Source organism: Gopherus evgoodei, chromosome 2 (assembly GCF_007399415.2).
Source record: "Gopherus evgoodei ecotype Sinaloan lineage chromosome 2, rGopEvg1_v1.p, whole genome shotgun sequence".
Lineage (NCBI taxonomy): Eukaryota > Metazoa > Chordata > Testudines > Testudinidae > Gopherus > Gopherus evgoodei.
Genome location: NC_044323.1, coordinates 47,726,577 through 47,743,673, shown reverse-complemented (window position 1 = coordinate 47,743,673; position 17,097 = coordinate 47,726,577). Strand labels below are relative to the sequence as shown.

The 17,097-nt window shown below is 44.2% G+C and overlaps 1 protein-coding gene across 1 annotated transcript in view; it reads right to left on the bottom strand.

The window, feature by feature from the left end:
- CASD1 (CAS1 domain containing 1) overlaps positions 1–17,097 on the bottom strand; it is a 57,819-nt gene that overhangs the window by 2,718 nt on the left and 38,004 nt on the right. The window contains exons 13-17 of the mRNA XM_030550583.1: positions 11,249–11,328; positions 8,689–8,790; positions 7,211–7,351; positions 6,477–6,554; positions 5,507–5,599 (exon numbers count right to left, since the gene is read on the bottom strand). Of these exons, the coding sequence (XP_030406443.1) occupies positions 5,507–5,599; positions 6,477–6,554; positions 7,211–7,351; positions 8,689–8,790; positions 11,249–11,328 (494 nt within the window). The remainder of the gene's footprint in view (positions 1–5,506; positions 5,600–6,476; positions 6,555–7,210; positions 7,352–8,688; positions 8,791–11,248; positions 11,329–17,097) is intronic.

Sequence of the window (17,097 nt, the reverse complement as noted above, 5' to 3'; positions counted from 1 at the left end):
TAAATGCAAAGTACTGCACACTGAATAACATAATCCCAACTGTGCATACAAAATGATGGAATCTAAATTAGTTGTTACTACTCAAAGAGATCTTGAGTCTCTGTGGATAATTCTCTGAAAATATCTGCTCAATGTGCAATGGCCGTAAAAAAGCTAAGCAAATGTTAGGTACCATTAAGAGAGATAGAAAGTAAGATACGCCATATCACAATGCCACTATATAAATCCCTGGAATACCCAAACCTTGAATACTGCATTCAGTTCTGGTTGGAAAAAGTACAGTGAAGGGCAACCAAAATGATTAAGGGTATGAAACAGCTTCCATATGAGGAGAGATTAAGACGACTGGGACTGTTCATCTTAGAAAGCGATAACTAAGGGGAGATATGATAGAGGGCTATAAAATCATGAATGGTTTGGAGAAACTGAATAAATAAGTGTTTTACCCCTTCACATAACACAAGAACCAGGGGTCATCCAATGAAATTAATTGGCAGCAGATTTACAACAAATGAAATACTTCTTACAGTCAGTCAATCTGTAGAACTTGTTGCCAAAGAATACTGTGAAGGCCAGAAGCATAACTGAGCTAAAAAAGGGATTAGATAAGACCATGGAGGATAGGTCCAGGAATGGCTATTAGCCAAGATGATCAGGGATGTAATCACATGCTTTGGATATTCCTAAACCTCTGACTGTCAAAAGCTGGGACTGGATGACAGGGAATGGATCACTCAAACATCCTGTTCTGTTCATTCTCTCTGAAGCATCTGGCACTGGCCACTGTCGGAAGACAGGATAGTGGGCTAGACGGACCATTGGTCTGACCTGGTAAGGCCATTCTTACGTTCTTATGAGTATCAACTAAATATAAGGTGGGACAGATTATTAAGCATAAAGGGTTAAAACATGATGTAAGAAACCACTCAAAATGAAGTGGGCAATTAACACCTCTGCAGTCATAGGACATGGGATTGTTAGTAGGTTACAAATTGTTGGGAACTTAAATTCGTAACTCTGAATTTAAGGGCACGTCTTCACTGGTAACATTATAGTCCTTCCACGAGTCGTGGCATACCGCTGAGAGTTCTCCCAGGGTTCTAAAAAAAACCCACCTCCATGAGGAGCATTTCTCCTAATGCTGGTGCACTATCTATACTGGGGCCATGTCTACATCTAAAATTTTGCAGCGCTGGTTGTTACAGCTGTATTAGTACGGCTGTATAGGGCCAGCGCTGCAGAGTGGCCACACTTACAGCAACCAGCGCTGCAAGTGGTGTTAGATGTGGCCACACTGCAGCGCTGTTGGGCGGCTTCAATGGGGGTTCGGGGAACGAGAGAGCAAACCGGGAAAGGAGACCAGCTTCGCCGCGGTTTGCTCTCGCGTTCCCCGAACCACCCTGCAAACCTCAGGGAAGGAGACCTGCTTGCTCGGGGGTTCGGGGAACGAGAGAGCAAACCGGGAAAGGAGACCAGCTTCGCCGCGGTTTGCTCTCGCGTTCCCCGAACCACCCTGCAAACCTCAGGGAAGGAGACCTGCTTGCTCGGGGGTTCGGGGAACGAGAGAGCAAACCGGGAAAGGAGACCAGCTTCGCCGCGGTTTGCTCTCGCGTTCCCCGAACCACCCAGCAAACCGCAGGGAAGGAGACCTGCTTGTTCGGGGAACGCGAGAGCAAACCGGGAAAGGAGACCAGCTTCGCCGCGGTTTGCTCTCGCGTTCCCGGAACCACCCAGCAAACCTCAGGGAAGGAGACCTGCTTGCTCGGGGAACGCGAGAGCAAACCGGGAAAGGAGACCAGCTTCGCCGCGGTTTGCTCTCGCGTTCCCCGAACCACCCAGCAAACCGCAGGGAAGGAGACCTGCTTGTTCGGGGAACGCGAGAGCAAACCGGGAAAGGAGACCAGCTTCGCCGCGGTTTGCTCTCGCGTTCCCCGAACCACCCAGCAAACCGCAGGGAAGGAGACCTGCTTGTTCGGGGAACGCGAGAGCAAACCGGGAAAGGAGACCAGCTTCGCCGCGGTTTGCTCTCGCGTTCCCGGAACCACCCAGCAAACCTCAGGGAAGGAGACCTGCTTGCTCGGGGTTCGGGGAACGCGAGAGCAAGCCGGGGAGGGAGACCAGCTTGATTACCAGAGGCTTCCTCAGGTATGCTGGGATACCTGCTTATTCCACGGAGGTCAAGAAAAGCGCTGGTAAGTGTCTATACTTGATTACCAGCGCTGGATCACCAGCGCTGGATCCTCTACACCCGAGACAAAACGGGAGTACGGCCAGCGCTGCAAACAGGGAGTTGCAGCGCTGGTGGTGCCCTGCAGATGTGTACACCTCCTAAGTTGCAGCGCTGTAACTCCCTCACCAGCGCTGCAACTTTCTGATGTAGACAAGCCCTGGCATGCTACAGCGCTGAAACTTGCAGTGCTCAGGGGGGTGTTTTTTCACCCCCTTAAGCGAGAAAGTTGCAGCACTATAAAGTGCCAGTGTAGACAAGCCCTAAAAATCATAGTCTCAGAGACACTGGTTTATGGCTCATTACAACAATTTGTAACCTACAACCCTCCTTTGACGTATGACTGAGGTATTGACTGCCCACTTCATTGTAAGTGGTTTCTTGCAACATGTTAAATCAGGCCTGCACAACATACGGCCCGTGGCGGGATTCAAAAGGCTCTGAGCTGCCCGCAGTGGCGGAGAGCTCAGAGCTCTTTAAATCCCAGCCGCGGCCGGGATTCAAAAGGCTCTGAGCTGCCCACAGCCGCGGGGAGCCCTGAGCCATTTAAATCCCAGCCGCAGCCGGAATTCAAAGGGATCTGGGCTTCTCACAGCGGCGGGGAGCTCAGAGCTCTTTAAATCTCAGCCGCAGCCGGGATTCAAAGGGCTCTGGGCTGCCCGCAGCTGCAGAGAGCCCAGAGCCCTTTAAATCTCAGCCGCCAGGGCCGGCTTTAGGCCAATTCATCCAATTCCCCTGAATCAGCCCGCCCCTAAGAGGGCCACATGCCCAAGCCCCAGTACGGTGTACCGGCAAAAGCCAGTGCGCTGTAGCAGGGTGGCCCAGCTTCCCCAAGGGGCAATTTAAAAGGCCTGTGGCTCCCAGGCCCTTTAAATTGCCACCAGAGCACCACTGCTGGAGCCCTGGGGAAGGGCTGTGGGGCTCTGGGGACTATTTAAAAAGTCCAGGGTTCCCGTCGCTTCTACCGCCCCGGCCCTTTAAATAGCCACCGGAGCCCCACCACTTCCCCAGGGTTCCCGTGGCTATTTAAAGGGCTGGGTGGTAGAAGGGGAGCCCCAGGCCCTTTAAATACCCCCAGAGCCCTGGGCTAGTGGGGGGCTCTGGGGGCTATTTAAAGGGCTGTGGCTCCAGCTGCCTCTGTCGCCCCGGTCCTTAAATAGCCGCTGAAGCCACACTGCTTCCCCAGGGCTCCCTCGGCTATTTAAAGGGCTGGGGAAGTAGAAGCAGGGGAGCCGCAGGCTCTTTAAATAGCCCCCAGAGCCCTGGGGTGGGGGGGGTTCTCCAGATGCCTTTACTACCCTGGTCCTTTAAATAGCCCCCGGAGCCCCACCACTTCCCTAGGGCTCCTGCAGCTATTTACAGGGCTGGGGCAGTGGAAGCAGGGGAGCCCCAGGCCCTTTAAACAGCTCCTGAGCTACGGGCTGCTACTGCTACCCTGGTGAGGGAGGCAGGAGGAGGGGGCACTCACCATACAGGATGGGCTGTACCCCCCGTACCTGCACCAGTTGCCCGCAGCCAACCCCTGCCGCACCTCCTGCCCTGCCTGCACCAGTTCCTGTCTGCAGCCAGCCCTGCACCCGCTGCCCGCAGCCAGCCCTGCCCCCGTTGCCTACAGCCAGCCCCTCACCCCGCCTTGCCTTCAGCCCTGCACCAACCCGTCTCCAGCCAACCCTGCACCCCCTTCCCTGTCTCCAGCCAACCCCTGCCGCACCCCCCTGCCTGAAGCCAGCCAGTCCTGCACTCCTTTGTCTCCAGCCCTGCCAACCCATGCCACACCCCCCGTGGCCCTGCCTGAAGCCAGCCAACCCATCCCACACGCCATCTCCAGCCTGCCCCACACCCCTAGCCCAGCCTGCAGCAAGACCCTACCTCCAGCCACCTGCCCCCCACCTCCAGCCAGCCCCATGTGCACTGGTGCCCTGTAATTCCCAGGGAAGTAACCCTGCACACCTGCTTCAGTGAGGTGGGCAGGGAGCAGCTGGGACCCACACGTGCACCCTAGCACACCCTCAGGGAGTGGCGGAGCTCATTTCAAGTTCAGACACATCTTTTTAAAAAAGAACTTTAGGTAGAGAGTTAACATACATCTGTAGTTTCCCAGACATGTCAGGCGTTTTGGACTTAAATCGCCATCCAGGAGGAAAATACGGACATATGGTAACCCTACTGGTACAAAAGATACATACTGTGGCAGAACTTTTTATAGGGAACCGGTTGCTAGGAAATGAAAGGGTTTTTTTTTTTTACATTTTTGTTTTTTTCAGTCATCCCTGCCGGGACCCTGCTGAAAATGTTCGAATTGGGCCCCGCACTTCCTAAAGCCGGCCCTGCCAGCTGCGGATGGGATTCAAAGGCTCTGGGTTGCCCACAGCCGTGGGGAGCCCAGAGCCCTTTAAATCTCAGCCATGGCCGGGATTCAAAGGGCTCTAAGCTGCCTACAGAGATTCTCATCCGCGGCTGAGATTTAAAGGGCTCAGGGCTCCCCGCCGCCATGGGCAGCCCAGAGCCCTTTTAATCCCGGTGGTGGCTCCAGCGGATGCGCTGGGGCTGGGATTTAAAGGGCACGGGCTCCCCTCAGCAGCAGGAGCTCTGGGCCCTTTAAATCCCTGCCAACCCCACAAAGCTCCGGGTTCCCGCAGCCGCCGGAGCCCCGGGCCCTTTAATTTGACCCTGAGGGCTCCCAGCCAGCTCTTCAGCTGGGCGCCCCTGGTTGATTTAAAATCAAGTATCACCTCCCCACCCCCAACCTTCCTTTTTGGCCCACAGCTGTTTTGGTGGAGTGGCACTGGGAAAGGAGGGTTTGTTTCTGCAGGGCGGGGCGGGGTTGGGGTGGAGTGTTTCCGCTGGGCTGGGGGGGGGGGAGGTGTTTCCGCGGAGTCGGGAGGTTTTGGCCCTCAGCTGTTTTCTTTGGAGTAATGTGGCCCTCACCGCTTTACGAGTTGTGCAGGCCAGTGTTAAATGCTTACACTTAGCAATGTGTCCCTAGTATTTACCTGTGATACTCTGGTTACCTTTGCCAGACCTGAAGAAGAGCTCTGTGAAGCTCAAAAATTTGTCTCTTCCACCAACAGAAGCCAATCCACTAAGAGATATTACCTCATTCATCTTGTCTCTCTCAATGAAGAATATCAACAGCCACAGTTGGATATTTTTGGTTCAGTTGCTTTGATATGTTTTTACTATTTATTCAGTTACACTACAATGTACATTATAAACCCACCATTTATAGATTCCTAAAATGAAACACCGTATTATTGCATTTGTGATCACTCTACTTACCTCTAAAGAAATTCTGCCAAACCAGGCAAAAAATGAACTGTATACAGAACGGGCATATCCAGGAATGTTCCTGATGAGGATGAAAGCTAAAATCTAAAAAGAGATTATGCATTATAACTAAGTAGGAAAATTAATGTAATCAAATATTTTTGCTATACATGTACATATTAAAAACTTAAAAAATACATACAGTATATACGTAATATAAGCATGTGCATAAATGTTTGCAGGATCAGCGCTACACTATATGCAGTAGAACCTCAGAGTATGAACACCTCAGGAATGGAGGTTGTTTGAACTTTGAACAAAATGTTATGATTGTTCTTTCAAAAGTTTAGAACTAAACACTGACTTAATACAGCTTTGAAACTTTACTATGCAGAATAAAAATGCTACCCCTCCCCCCTTTTAGTAATTTACATTTAACACAGTACTGTATTATATTTGCGTTTATTTTTTTTCGGTCTCTGCTGCTGCCTGATTGTGTATTTCTGGTTCCAAATGAGGTGTGGGGTTGCCTCGTCAGTTTGTAACTCTGAGATTCTACTGTATATGAATTAGTATTCAAGTACAGTGTACGGCCATGAATGCATATTTTAATTTTTATGTATAAAGATATCTATACTTCTTTTACAAGAGGATATATATGTAGTGCATTTATGTGTGTGTATATACACACACACACACACATCTAAATTGTACACACATACTGATAGAGCTACACTCTTACATTTATACACAGAACAGAATGAAAATGTGGTGTCACAATATGTAAATAAAATGCTAAATTTTAAACTTTATATTACACAGGTCAAAGAAAAATAACCAGCAATGTAACAAGTCTTTTTTCACATTCATACATGAAAATAATGTTAATCAACTAATGTTAAGTGGTAAGACATCAGAGACATACTATATATTTTTTTAATAGAATCTAGATTCTGGCACTAAAGAAAAGGAGCATAATTACCTGCACTACAGAAACAGAAGGATGCAGTTCATTGCACTCTGTTTTGTTTTTACAGCTACTAGCCCAGATAGAGTAGGTCTACAAGATATAAATATACATATCAGTCTGTTTGATGACTGTGCTTAAGAGATTTTAAAATGTTACAATGGGATAAAACATTTTAAAATATGTTAAAACAGCAGCAGTGTGGTGTGGGGACAAAGGAGTCAATTGTTTACACTTTCTAGTTAGTTATGCATTTCTTAAACACGGTTTTGCAGCTGATGAATGCAATAATCATTTGTACTCGAAAATACAAAAAACCCCACTGCTGACAATTTTGTTAATCACACTTAGACATTAGGTCATTTCTTGACTGTTTATACAGGTCATCTACCACTCTATTCTTACTAAGATCATCCAAGATAATCAACTGGAGAAGCTGTAATATTTAAATCTACAATAGACTTAAACAAACAAACAAACAAACAAACAAACAAACAAACAAACAAACAAACAAACAAACAAACAAACAAACAAACAAACAAACAAACAAACAAACAAACAAACAAACGTCCATTGAAGGTTTAGGATGGGTAATAGCTATTTATAAAATATAGCTGAAATAAGAGATGGTCTTGCAGAAGTTTATGAAATGTCCATTCACTGCTACACAGGAACTTCTCCAGAAAGCTGACCATCCTCAGGATGACTGTTTTAAATTTACAAAATTTCAGTTCATATTGTGGACTTACCAAAAAGCAAACTACAGAAATAAATAGTAAAACATTTGAAATTTTGTTGGAGAAGAGAGGATCTCCTTTCCCTTCCAAAAGCACCTGACGTTTTTGTAATGCCAGATAAATAAAAGCGAACATCATCCCATGAAAGACTACCTGCAAAAGAAAAACAGTGTAACTACTCACTCGTGGCATTTAATAACACAGGTAAAAACACCAAGGTAACAGGGTTCTTAAGATACTTGGTCTAGGATGTTACTCCAAACTCCTCCATTAACATCAAGCTGTGTTTCAGAGTGCTGCCACCGCTGCCTGTTTTACATTTTTTGGTGTTCTGGCACTTTAGCACCTCCCCAGAATGCAAGGTATGCTTCACAAACTGCAACATTTGTGGGATTTGGAGTTTTGTTAAGTATACAGCTCTCCACAGGGCATGCAAAAAATGTAAGCAGTTATTAAGATTGGCAGCAGGGGGAGAAGGTGTGCTTTTGATTGGTCGCAGACCATCCACAATGGGGAGCGGAAAGAAGAATTTGAAGATTGCTGCACCCAATCACAGCAGGCTAGACAATGCCTTCCGGAGGAGGTCAGAGGAAAAATATGATCTGGTCTCCCATCCTTCCACTACCCAAACAAGATACAGGAGTGAACAGGCAGAAATTTCTCTCTCTCTGCTAGCACACCACACTGTGGGGGAAGAAGAATGCCTTCTCGAAAAGCTATTTTAAAACACAGTATTTAAAATATATTTATAAACAATAAGATAAAAATAGCATCTCTACATAAAAGGTGAAATAAATTCTAGATCAAGACCTTTTGATTTTAGCAGCACAGAATATTCAAATGGAACACTCCCATGGAAATGGCAACAGAGTCCTGTGGCACCTTATAGACTAACAAATGTATTGGAGCATGAGCTTTTGTGTGTCTGATGCAGTGGGTATTCACCCACGAAAGCCTATGCTCCAATACATTTGTTAGTCTATAAGGTGCCACAGGACTCTGTTTCTTTTTACAGATCCAGACTAACATGGCTACCCCTCTGATACTTGATCCCATGGAAATGTCATTAATTTATAAATTATGTTGTTTATATAATTAAAGTTTCTTTCGAGGTTCCTTTAGGTTTTTAAAAAAAGATTTACCATTTACAATTTCAATTTCCGGCAGAATTTAGCCTTGAAGTGCCAAAGAAGTCAGTTGTCTCCCAGCAAAATTTAAGTCTGGGACAAGACAGAACATGCAGAGCTCTGAGTATGGGTATTTTATAGGCTCAGCATATAAACAAGTCAGCTTCCATCTTTTCTGCATGGCTTTGACAAATACTTGAAGTAAAAGTGGATGCTCCCTGGCCCTACAACAAACCATTGCCTGGAACTTCAAATTTATTTTTTCCAAGGGAAGAGGGAGAAGTAGATTATAAAAGTTAAAATATGTTCAGGAATACTTCTTAAAACACAAGACCACAAATGATTTATGAAAAGATTACATACATAGCGGTCTAGCTTCCACCTAAACCACCATTCATAGACATTTCCATTCAGCTCAAAACATGTGGACAATGGCCAAAGAGAAAAAATCTTCTCAAATACACCCTGCAAAATACAAACATGGCAAGAATGTTAACATTGAATTCAACCCCATTTAATAAATTTAGTTCATTTCGTTATATTTTAATATCATCGTACTAGTACTAAATCAGTTTAATTGGCCTCACCTAAAAATAAAGTCAACAGGACTTGTGCACTCTGCCCTCTCAGGATAAGGCCCAGAATACTTATGTCAGTGTTGGTTTAATAGTTCAATTTTCACATCAATTAATTTTAAAGCAGCTAAGACATTTGTCTATATTGCCTGTGTCATGTTCTACTATGTACAGGCCAGAGCCTGAAACAAATTCCTTCCTTAAAAAAAGAAAACCCTGAAATGAGTGCAGATAAATTTTTGAAAGGCAAAACATTACAGATGTACAGTTTAGCTGCAGCATGCTTCCCATTCCCTACATTTAATTTAAACACTGCATATTCTCAGATATGGAAGAAGTAAAAATGTGTTGTTTGTTTCATATTACCTAATTGAATGAACCTATTTTAATACAAGTGTTAGATATACACATCTGATACTCACTAGACAATATCCCCAAGTTGCTGCCTGACCCCCTCTCCCTTAAACACAAATTGGAAATACACACCTTGTTATTCTGTGTGCCTCTGACTGTATCATGATATACTGAACAGTATTTCCTAATCCTCCCTCCCTATCCGTAGTCAGTGCAGTTCTCAGCAGACAGAAGGAATAAATTCATGGTCTCCTTTTCAGAGATCATTGTTCATACCCCTCTATGAATTAGCTCGCAGCAAGTGTTCCTCCAATTTTAGGGAAGAAGGCGGCCAGTCTACCATTCCTACAGGAGATTAAAATCTTTACTAATTACTAGAAGTGGTTGAAAAGGAACAGAATTACCTGAAACTATTCCTGAATTTTTTATTTTTCTGATCAACTTAAAGGGTAGTTGAAGTTTTCTGAAAATTCCAAGTTTCAACTAAAAAATGTGTTAAACATTTTCCCCACATTTTTCTATCAGCTGTACCAGTGAATAATCTTGTTTCAATCACTCTGAAGAGCTGGAATTTTAAGATTATTCCAACGTTATTGGGCCCTATTATAAATGTGTCACAAGTATGACATATTGTGTTAGATTGCAAGCTCTTTGGAGAAGAGACTGTAATTTTGTTCTGTTTCTACAGAACCTAGCTCAATGGGATCCTGGTCCATGACTTAGGTGCTCTGTCAATACAAATAAATAATAATTTGAATATTTCTGCAGATAGGTGTTATTCTCTATGCACCATGACAGAAGTGTCCTGAAAGGCATCTGACATTTCCCTCTAATTTCCCATTGATAAATGCATCTACCATCTTTCCTCTCACCACTCGATTTTGCACTGTGGGCTTAAATGGAGACAATAAGTTATGTGTTGAGAGATGTAAAGGAAAGCATTACAGAAAACTTCAGTACTGATACTAATGCGAGTTGGTGTTTTTTGTTTTTGTTGACATAGTAAGGGACAAATTCTGCCCTTCATTCTGTCCCCTGTACATGATACAGTATGTGGTAAGTCATGCATTTGGCATGAAATTCACAGTGATACAGAAGATCTACACAAAGCCTATGCACTACTCATGTGCCACTTAAATCTTCAACAATAGATCTTAAATGGTACGTAAACCTTGTCCTGGAAATCTCCGTAGGCATGAATTTCACCCATGAGAAACTGACGTCCTCCAAAAAGAGTGCAGACCTTTGTGTTTCCAAAGTTTTCAATAGACAAATGGCAAACAAAATTAGGCCTTCCAGGTAGGATCAAGGGAGCTGGGGAAAAACCCTAACAGAAGTTATATACGTTGGTGTCAATTTTCCAATGACTTCTGTGCCATATTTGCTTGGTTTCTATGTCAAAGTGAGATCTGGCTTTTTAAATTTAGATTTGTATCTATTTTTCAATCATAGGAAATGTAGTGAAGAAAAATGAAATCTTTCTAACTCCTGGTACTACAGCTCAACCTGACATCTGAAAGTCAAACTGTTCTTTGATTTGTACATCGCTCATTAATGACAAAATTACTGGCATCAGGATTTAGCTGACAATTTTGTTGAGATGCAAGAGAAAACAGAATGCAGCTTGCTCTTCTGCAACTATACTGGCCATAAGCGCTAACAACACAACCTTCCCCCAACCCCCAATAAATTAGCCAGACAGGCCCTGAAAGATAAATATAAAGCTGATCTCTCAATTTACATAACATTGTAGGAAAGAACAAAATTTTAAAAGTGTTGTGAGAAACAAATAAAAGGTAGGATACTGAAAATTCCAGCTTCCCAGATAAAATAGATATGAAAAGGAGGCATTTAAATATTCAATTTTTTCCCCCCATACTCTCCTATATAGTAACAGAAAACTGGTCATAATGTTCTATTCAGAGTGGCTTTCCAAACTGAATACACAGGCTACTATTAATTCTCTAAGGATACAATAAGTATAATTTACAAACCTGATAATTTGCTAGAAAATATATACATGCAAGTAAAGAAATTAGTTTCAGCAGTAAGCCAAAGTGCCAGAAGGAGTTCCCTGTGGGAGAATTGAAAAATCAATGAGTATCTGGCTGTTATTTTTCAAAACAAATGATACATTTAATAGGAAGTCAGTAGCAGTGTCACACAAGTATCCTTTATAATTTAATGTGTATATTATCCAGGTATTAGCCAGTCACAGTTTGCCATTATCCAAACATTTTTATTTGGTGATTCTGCTTTCTTCCATGTAAAGTAAAATCCACACCACAAACATTCACAATCCTAAATTCACACATTATTCTATCCTCAGATGCACAAGTACAACCCCTTCTGGCTTAATTTAACCTTATAAAAGCATTAAAGGAGTGAGGTACTATGAGGCACAACTAATATTACTCCTCATAAGCTGAACTGGTCAGTTGAGGAGCTGTATCTTGCCAAGGCTAGCCGAAAGGAACAGCTCCCTCAGGTTGCTGGTTGACACAGTTTTGATCCCACAACTCAGCCGTGCAGCGGAGAATGGCTCTCACTCCTGCTTCAAAGACTGGAAGCGGGCAACGGGCACAGAGCTGAAGGAAAGTGGTCATTGAAAGGAGCTTTCAGGAAGTAGTGCTGGGAGGTCCACAAAGTGGGACTTCTGTTGCACAGTGCACAGGAGGAAGGGGGAGCACATGTATCAGGGTGCTACATATAATCTCCTGAGCTGGTTGTCAGTACTTGAAAATTCACAGTAAACATTCTGGACATCGTGTCGAAGTACAGGCCAATTACCAGTTCTGCAGTATGTATTCCAGATACATGTTTAAAGTGCTCCATTATCAAAAATGCAGTCTACACAATTGGAATATTACACCATTAATACGTGAGGGAAGAAGTTACTCACATTGTGCAGTAACTATGGTTCTTCGAGATGTGTCCCTCTATGGGTGCTCCATTGTAGATATATGTGCATCCCTGCACTTCTGATCACAGATCTTTGGTAGCAGTGTCCGTTTGGCCTGCACGTGCTCTCTCTCCTCGTATTCTGCTTCAAGGCTAATTAATGCTGCACAGGCCAACCACCCTCAGTTCCTTTTCTACCACAGAGTCCCTATCAAGAACTCCAAAGCAGAGGAGAGGAGGGCGGGTTCCGGAGCACCAAAAGTGGGACACATCTCGAAGAACCATCGTTACTGCACAAGGTGAGTAACTACTACTTCTTGAAGAAATGTCCCTATGGGTGCTCCACTGTAGGTGACTCCCGAACAGTATTCCTAATGGGAGGTTCGGGCTTCAGAGTTGAATCTGTTATGGATAATACTGCTGCGCTGAAGCTAGCATCAGAAGCAGAGTCCCCAATAATCATGCATTATTCTGCGAAGGTATGTACAGACACCCAGGTGGCTGCTCTGCAGATTTCTGAGATAGGGACATTCTTGAAAAAAGTGACAGAGGAAGAAACAGACCTCATGTTGTGTGTGAGAATTCCAGATGGAGACATAATGTTGTGAACATGATAGCAGAGCTTAATATAGTTCGAGACTCACTTAGAAAGCCTCTGCGGCGATATTGCTGTGCCTTTAGACCTTTCCGCAATGGAAAGGAAGAGCTTGGGAGATTTCCTAAAAGTCTTCATCCTGTACAGGTAGAAGGCCAGAACTATCCTAACATCTAGCACGTGGACTATGGCCTCTCTGTTATAACAGTGAGGCTTAGGATAAGAGGTTGAGAGATTAATTGGTCGGTCCATGTGAAAAAAAAAAGGAGGAATAAACTTTGAGTGTGGTCTGGAAATAACCTAGCTGTGAAAGAATTCTCTAAAGGCGGATACGTCATAAGTGCAGCTATTTTCCCTATTCTCCCAGCTGACATGATGGCCATGAGAAATGTGGTCTTCATTGGCAGGTGTGTAAGTGAACAAGTGGCCACAGGTTCAAGGCTCTTTAAAGCTAGATTTAGGTCCCATGTTGGAGTGGGGCATCTGGGCTGGGGAAAAAGGTTTGTTATGCCATTGAGGAACTCTTGGTGGTTGGCTGTGAGAAAACGCTTATGGATGTAAAGTCAGTATGGCTGCCAGGTGTACCTTGAGCAAACTGAGGGATAGCCTTGTTTTCTTAAGAGCCAGTATGTAATCTAACACCACAGGGAGAGCAGCATATCGGGATAATTTGCCTGGAATCACAGCAAACCTGAAACCTGGACCACTTCTGCAGGTAAGTATGATGGGTAGCTGATTACTGACTGTCTAGTAACACTTTCTGTATCTCCTCAGAGCAGGTACTCTCTGTGTGTTGGAATCAAGAAAGAGCCAAGCCTTGAACTGGAGTATCCACAGGTTGGAATGGAGAGTGTCCCCTTTGTTCTGTGAGAGGAAGTAAGTAGTGGGTTGAAAAGAGATGGGTGGACGCATCACCAGCCGTGACAGGTACGAATACCATGTCTGTCCTGGCCAGATGGGAGGAAGCAGCAGAACGTTCCCTTTTTCTCTTTTTATTTTCAACAGGATCTTCACCATCAGAGGGAACAGGGGAAGGGCATAAAGACGACCCTCATCCAATGGAAGAAGGAAAATGTCCCCTAATGAGTGCTGTCCAAGGCCAGTCCTGAAGCAGCAGTATGGGCATTTCCTGTTCAGGTAAGTAGCGAACAAGTGTATTGATGGTGTCCCCCACTGACTAAATATGCTGTGAAGTACTGCTGGGTTCAGTTACCACTCGTGGTTGTATGAAAACATGCAATTGAGACTGTCCGCTGTTGTGTTTTGCACTCCCAGTAGGTAGGCTGTTGATATTAGAACATTGTGGCAAATGCGCCAGTTCCATAGCTTTAGTACTTCTGTGTAGAAAGAGGATGATCTGGTGCCCCCCTGATGATTTATGTAGTACATGCATGCAATGTTATTGGTCATGACCTTTGTGTGTGTACTTCTGATCAATGGCAGAAAGTGAGCGCAAGCATTCCTGACCACCCTAAGTTTGAAGAGGTTGATGTGGAGAGTTATCTTTATGGGTGACCATTTGCCCTGAGTTCTGAGGTTGTTGAGGTGTGCACCTCAGCCCATGAGGGATGTGTTCATGTCAGGGTAGGGGAGGGGAGGCTGAGTGAAGAGGACTCCCAGGCAAATGTTTTCTGCATCTTTTCACCAATCCAGGAAGTATTTGACCCTGGAAGGCATCCTCTCTGTGGCCTGTAAACCGAGCTGGACCATGTCTGCAGACACCTCATATGCAGTCTGGCATGAGATATTATGAACATACCGGCATCTGTGTGTCCCAGACGCAGGAAGCAAAGTCTGGCAGAACTCTGAAGGCTGGCTTGAACTGTCTCTATAAGCATGGACAGGCTGTGAAATCTGTGTTGGGGAAAGAGCGCTCTCATTTGCAGTGAGTCAAGGTCAGCTCCCATAAACTCCAGGAGTTGTACCGGAGTTAAGGTCAATGTTTGGATGTTGATTTGCAGGCCCAGGTGGTGAATACATCCATAGTTCCATGGATGGCACGTAGAACTTCTTCAAAGAAGTGGGCCCTCAGGAGGCAGTTATCCAAGTATGGGTAGATCATGATCTCCTGGGTATGTAGGTGAGCTGCCACTACAGAAAGGATCTTGGACAATACTCTGGGAGCCCAGGAGAGGCCAAAGAGGAGCACTCCATACTGGTCCTGACTCAGAGTAAATCTGAGATATTGATCCTACCATCTCACAGATGATTCATGGAAATACATGCCTTAGTGGTCCCGGGCCGAGAACTAAGCTCCCTGTTCCAGAGATAGAATAATCGCTGCTAGTGTGACCATCTTGGATTTCTGGGCCTTGAAGTATTTGTTCAGTGCCTTGAGGTCCAGTATGGGTCTCCAATCTCCCTTTTTCTTGAGGATAAGGAAATAGAGAGTAAAACCCTCTGGCATGGAGATGATGTAGATGGACAGGTTCTATGGCTCCCAGGTGGAGAAGATGATCTATCTCCTGTTGCAACAATCTCTCAAGAGAAGGGTCCCTGAAGAGGGATGAGGAAGGGGGATGGAGATGAAGTGGATTGAATACCCATTGGAAATAGCCTCCAAAACCCATCTGCCAGATGTCATGTGTTCCCAGTTGCAGTGGAACAAAACAAGGCAACATCCAAAGGAATGCAACGGCTTGGGAAGTGGCAGCTGATTTTGAAGGGAGTGGCCTCAAACAGGATGTCAGAACTGATGTTTTGAAGTGACAGACTGTGATGTTGAAGACTGAGGGCCTGTCTGTGTCTCTGGAATTTGGATGTCTTTCTCTGTGGTTTTTAATAGTGTTGTGGTGGGAACTGCGGTGCACACAGTTTGCAAGAAGACTGAGGACTAAATTTTCTCTTTTGTCTGGTTGTATAGCTCTCCAGTGACTGAAGTTTGGCTCTGGAATCCCCAAGTGTGTGGAGCAATGCATTGGTCTTCTCAGCAGACAACTCAGAGCCATGGAAGGAGAGATCTTCAATAGTTGTTTGCACCTCCTTTGGGAAACCTGAAAGCTGCAACTACGAAGCTCTTTGCATCACAACTGCTGTTGAGATGGACTGGGTCACTGTATCAGCTGCATCAAGCACTGCATGGAGTGCTGTTTTGACCACCAACTGCCCTTCATTGATAATGGCTCTAAATTGTTCCCATTATGATTCAGTGAGATGGTCAATAAAGAGGTTAAGTTTGGTATAGTTCATGTAATCATATTTTGATGTTAAGGCTTGGTAGTTTGCAATTCTAAATTGCAGAGTAGCAGACGAGTAGGCCTTTCATCCAGATAAGTCCAGATGCTTCCAATCCCTATGATAAGAGGTGGACTTTGAATGCTGTTGCCGGCCGCGGGAGTTCACTGCATCTTTCATTAGGAGGAGGGCGGGGGAAAAAAATTCTGTATCCCTGATGTTGCCTTGAATTTAAGGGGTGTGTATACCCCAGAATATAATCAAGTTAATTGCAGCCATATTATGTGCATTCAGCCACCCTGAATTAATGAAATAAAACACCACATAGTTAAGGGTTAATTTGAAGACAGGCTTTTAGAAGCAAGGTCATATCTAGTTGGCAGTTTCTGCTAATCAGAATAAAAAAAGGGAATGGACAATTAAAAAACCCACAAATCTAAATGCCTCTACTATTAAACAATTATTAAGAATTTTAAAAATCCCCAGTAAAAATCATCATAACCTATGTTTTATATAAATTAGTTACAAAAAATTAGCTAATAAATGTATTAAAGCAATCCTCGAAAGCCATCTTAAAAAACATTTTTCCTGACACCCTTTCTCCCCGATGGGTAAACAACTGGCCACAGCAAACCTGCCATTATTTACTTAATACCGTTCCAAATATTAAATATCTAAAATGTTCTAAATCTATTGCTTATGTTGATATGTGCTTATATCTTATAAACTGCCGTTTTAAAGAAAGAACGTTTACTTGCATAAATCTTAGCAAGCAAAATTGTTGCGTTCCTATTTTATTTTATTTTAGGCAGTGTTAGGAATAAATTATTTTGCTCCTATTAAAAGTTCTGAAGACCCCAGGTAACACTGGGAGGTACATAATATATGTTTTATCGCATTTGCATGTTGGTGTGGCCGATGCTGGCGTCTGCCATATAAGCTTAGCTGGGTCCAAAAGCACCTTGTTGATGGGGAGCATTATTCTGGAGGAGGAGGAGGAGGAATGTAAAATATTCAGCAACTTATAGTGAGCGTCTTTTACCTCCTTGAGAAATATCTGTAAGGTATCTGCCATCCTCTTTGGCCTTGTCTACAACTACACTACACAGTTATATCAACAAAAGTGAGATTACAAAAAAAAACAACTAGCTAAGAACGAATTTTTAAAGAGTA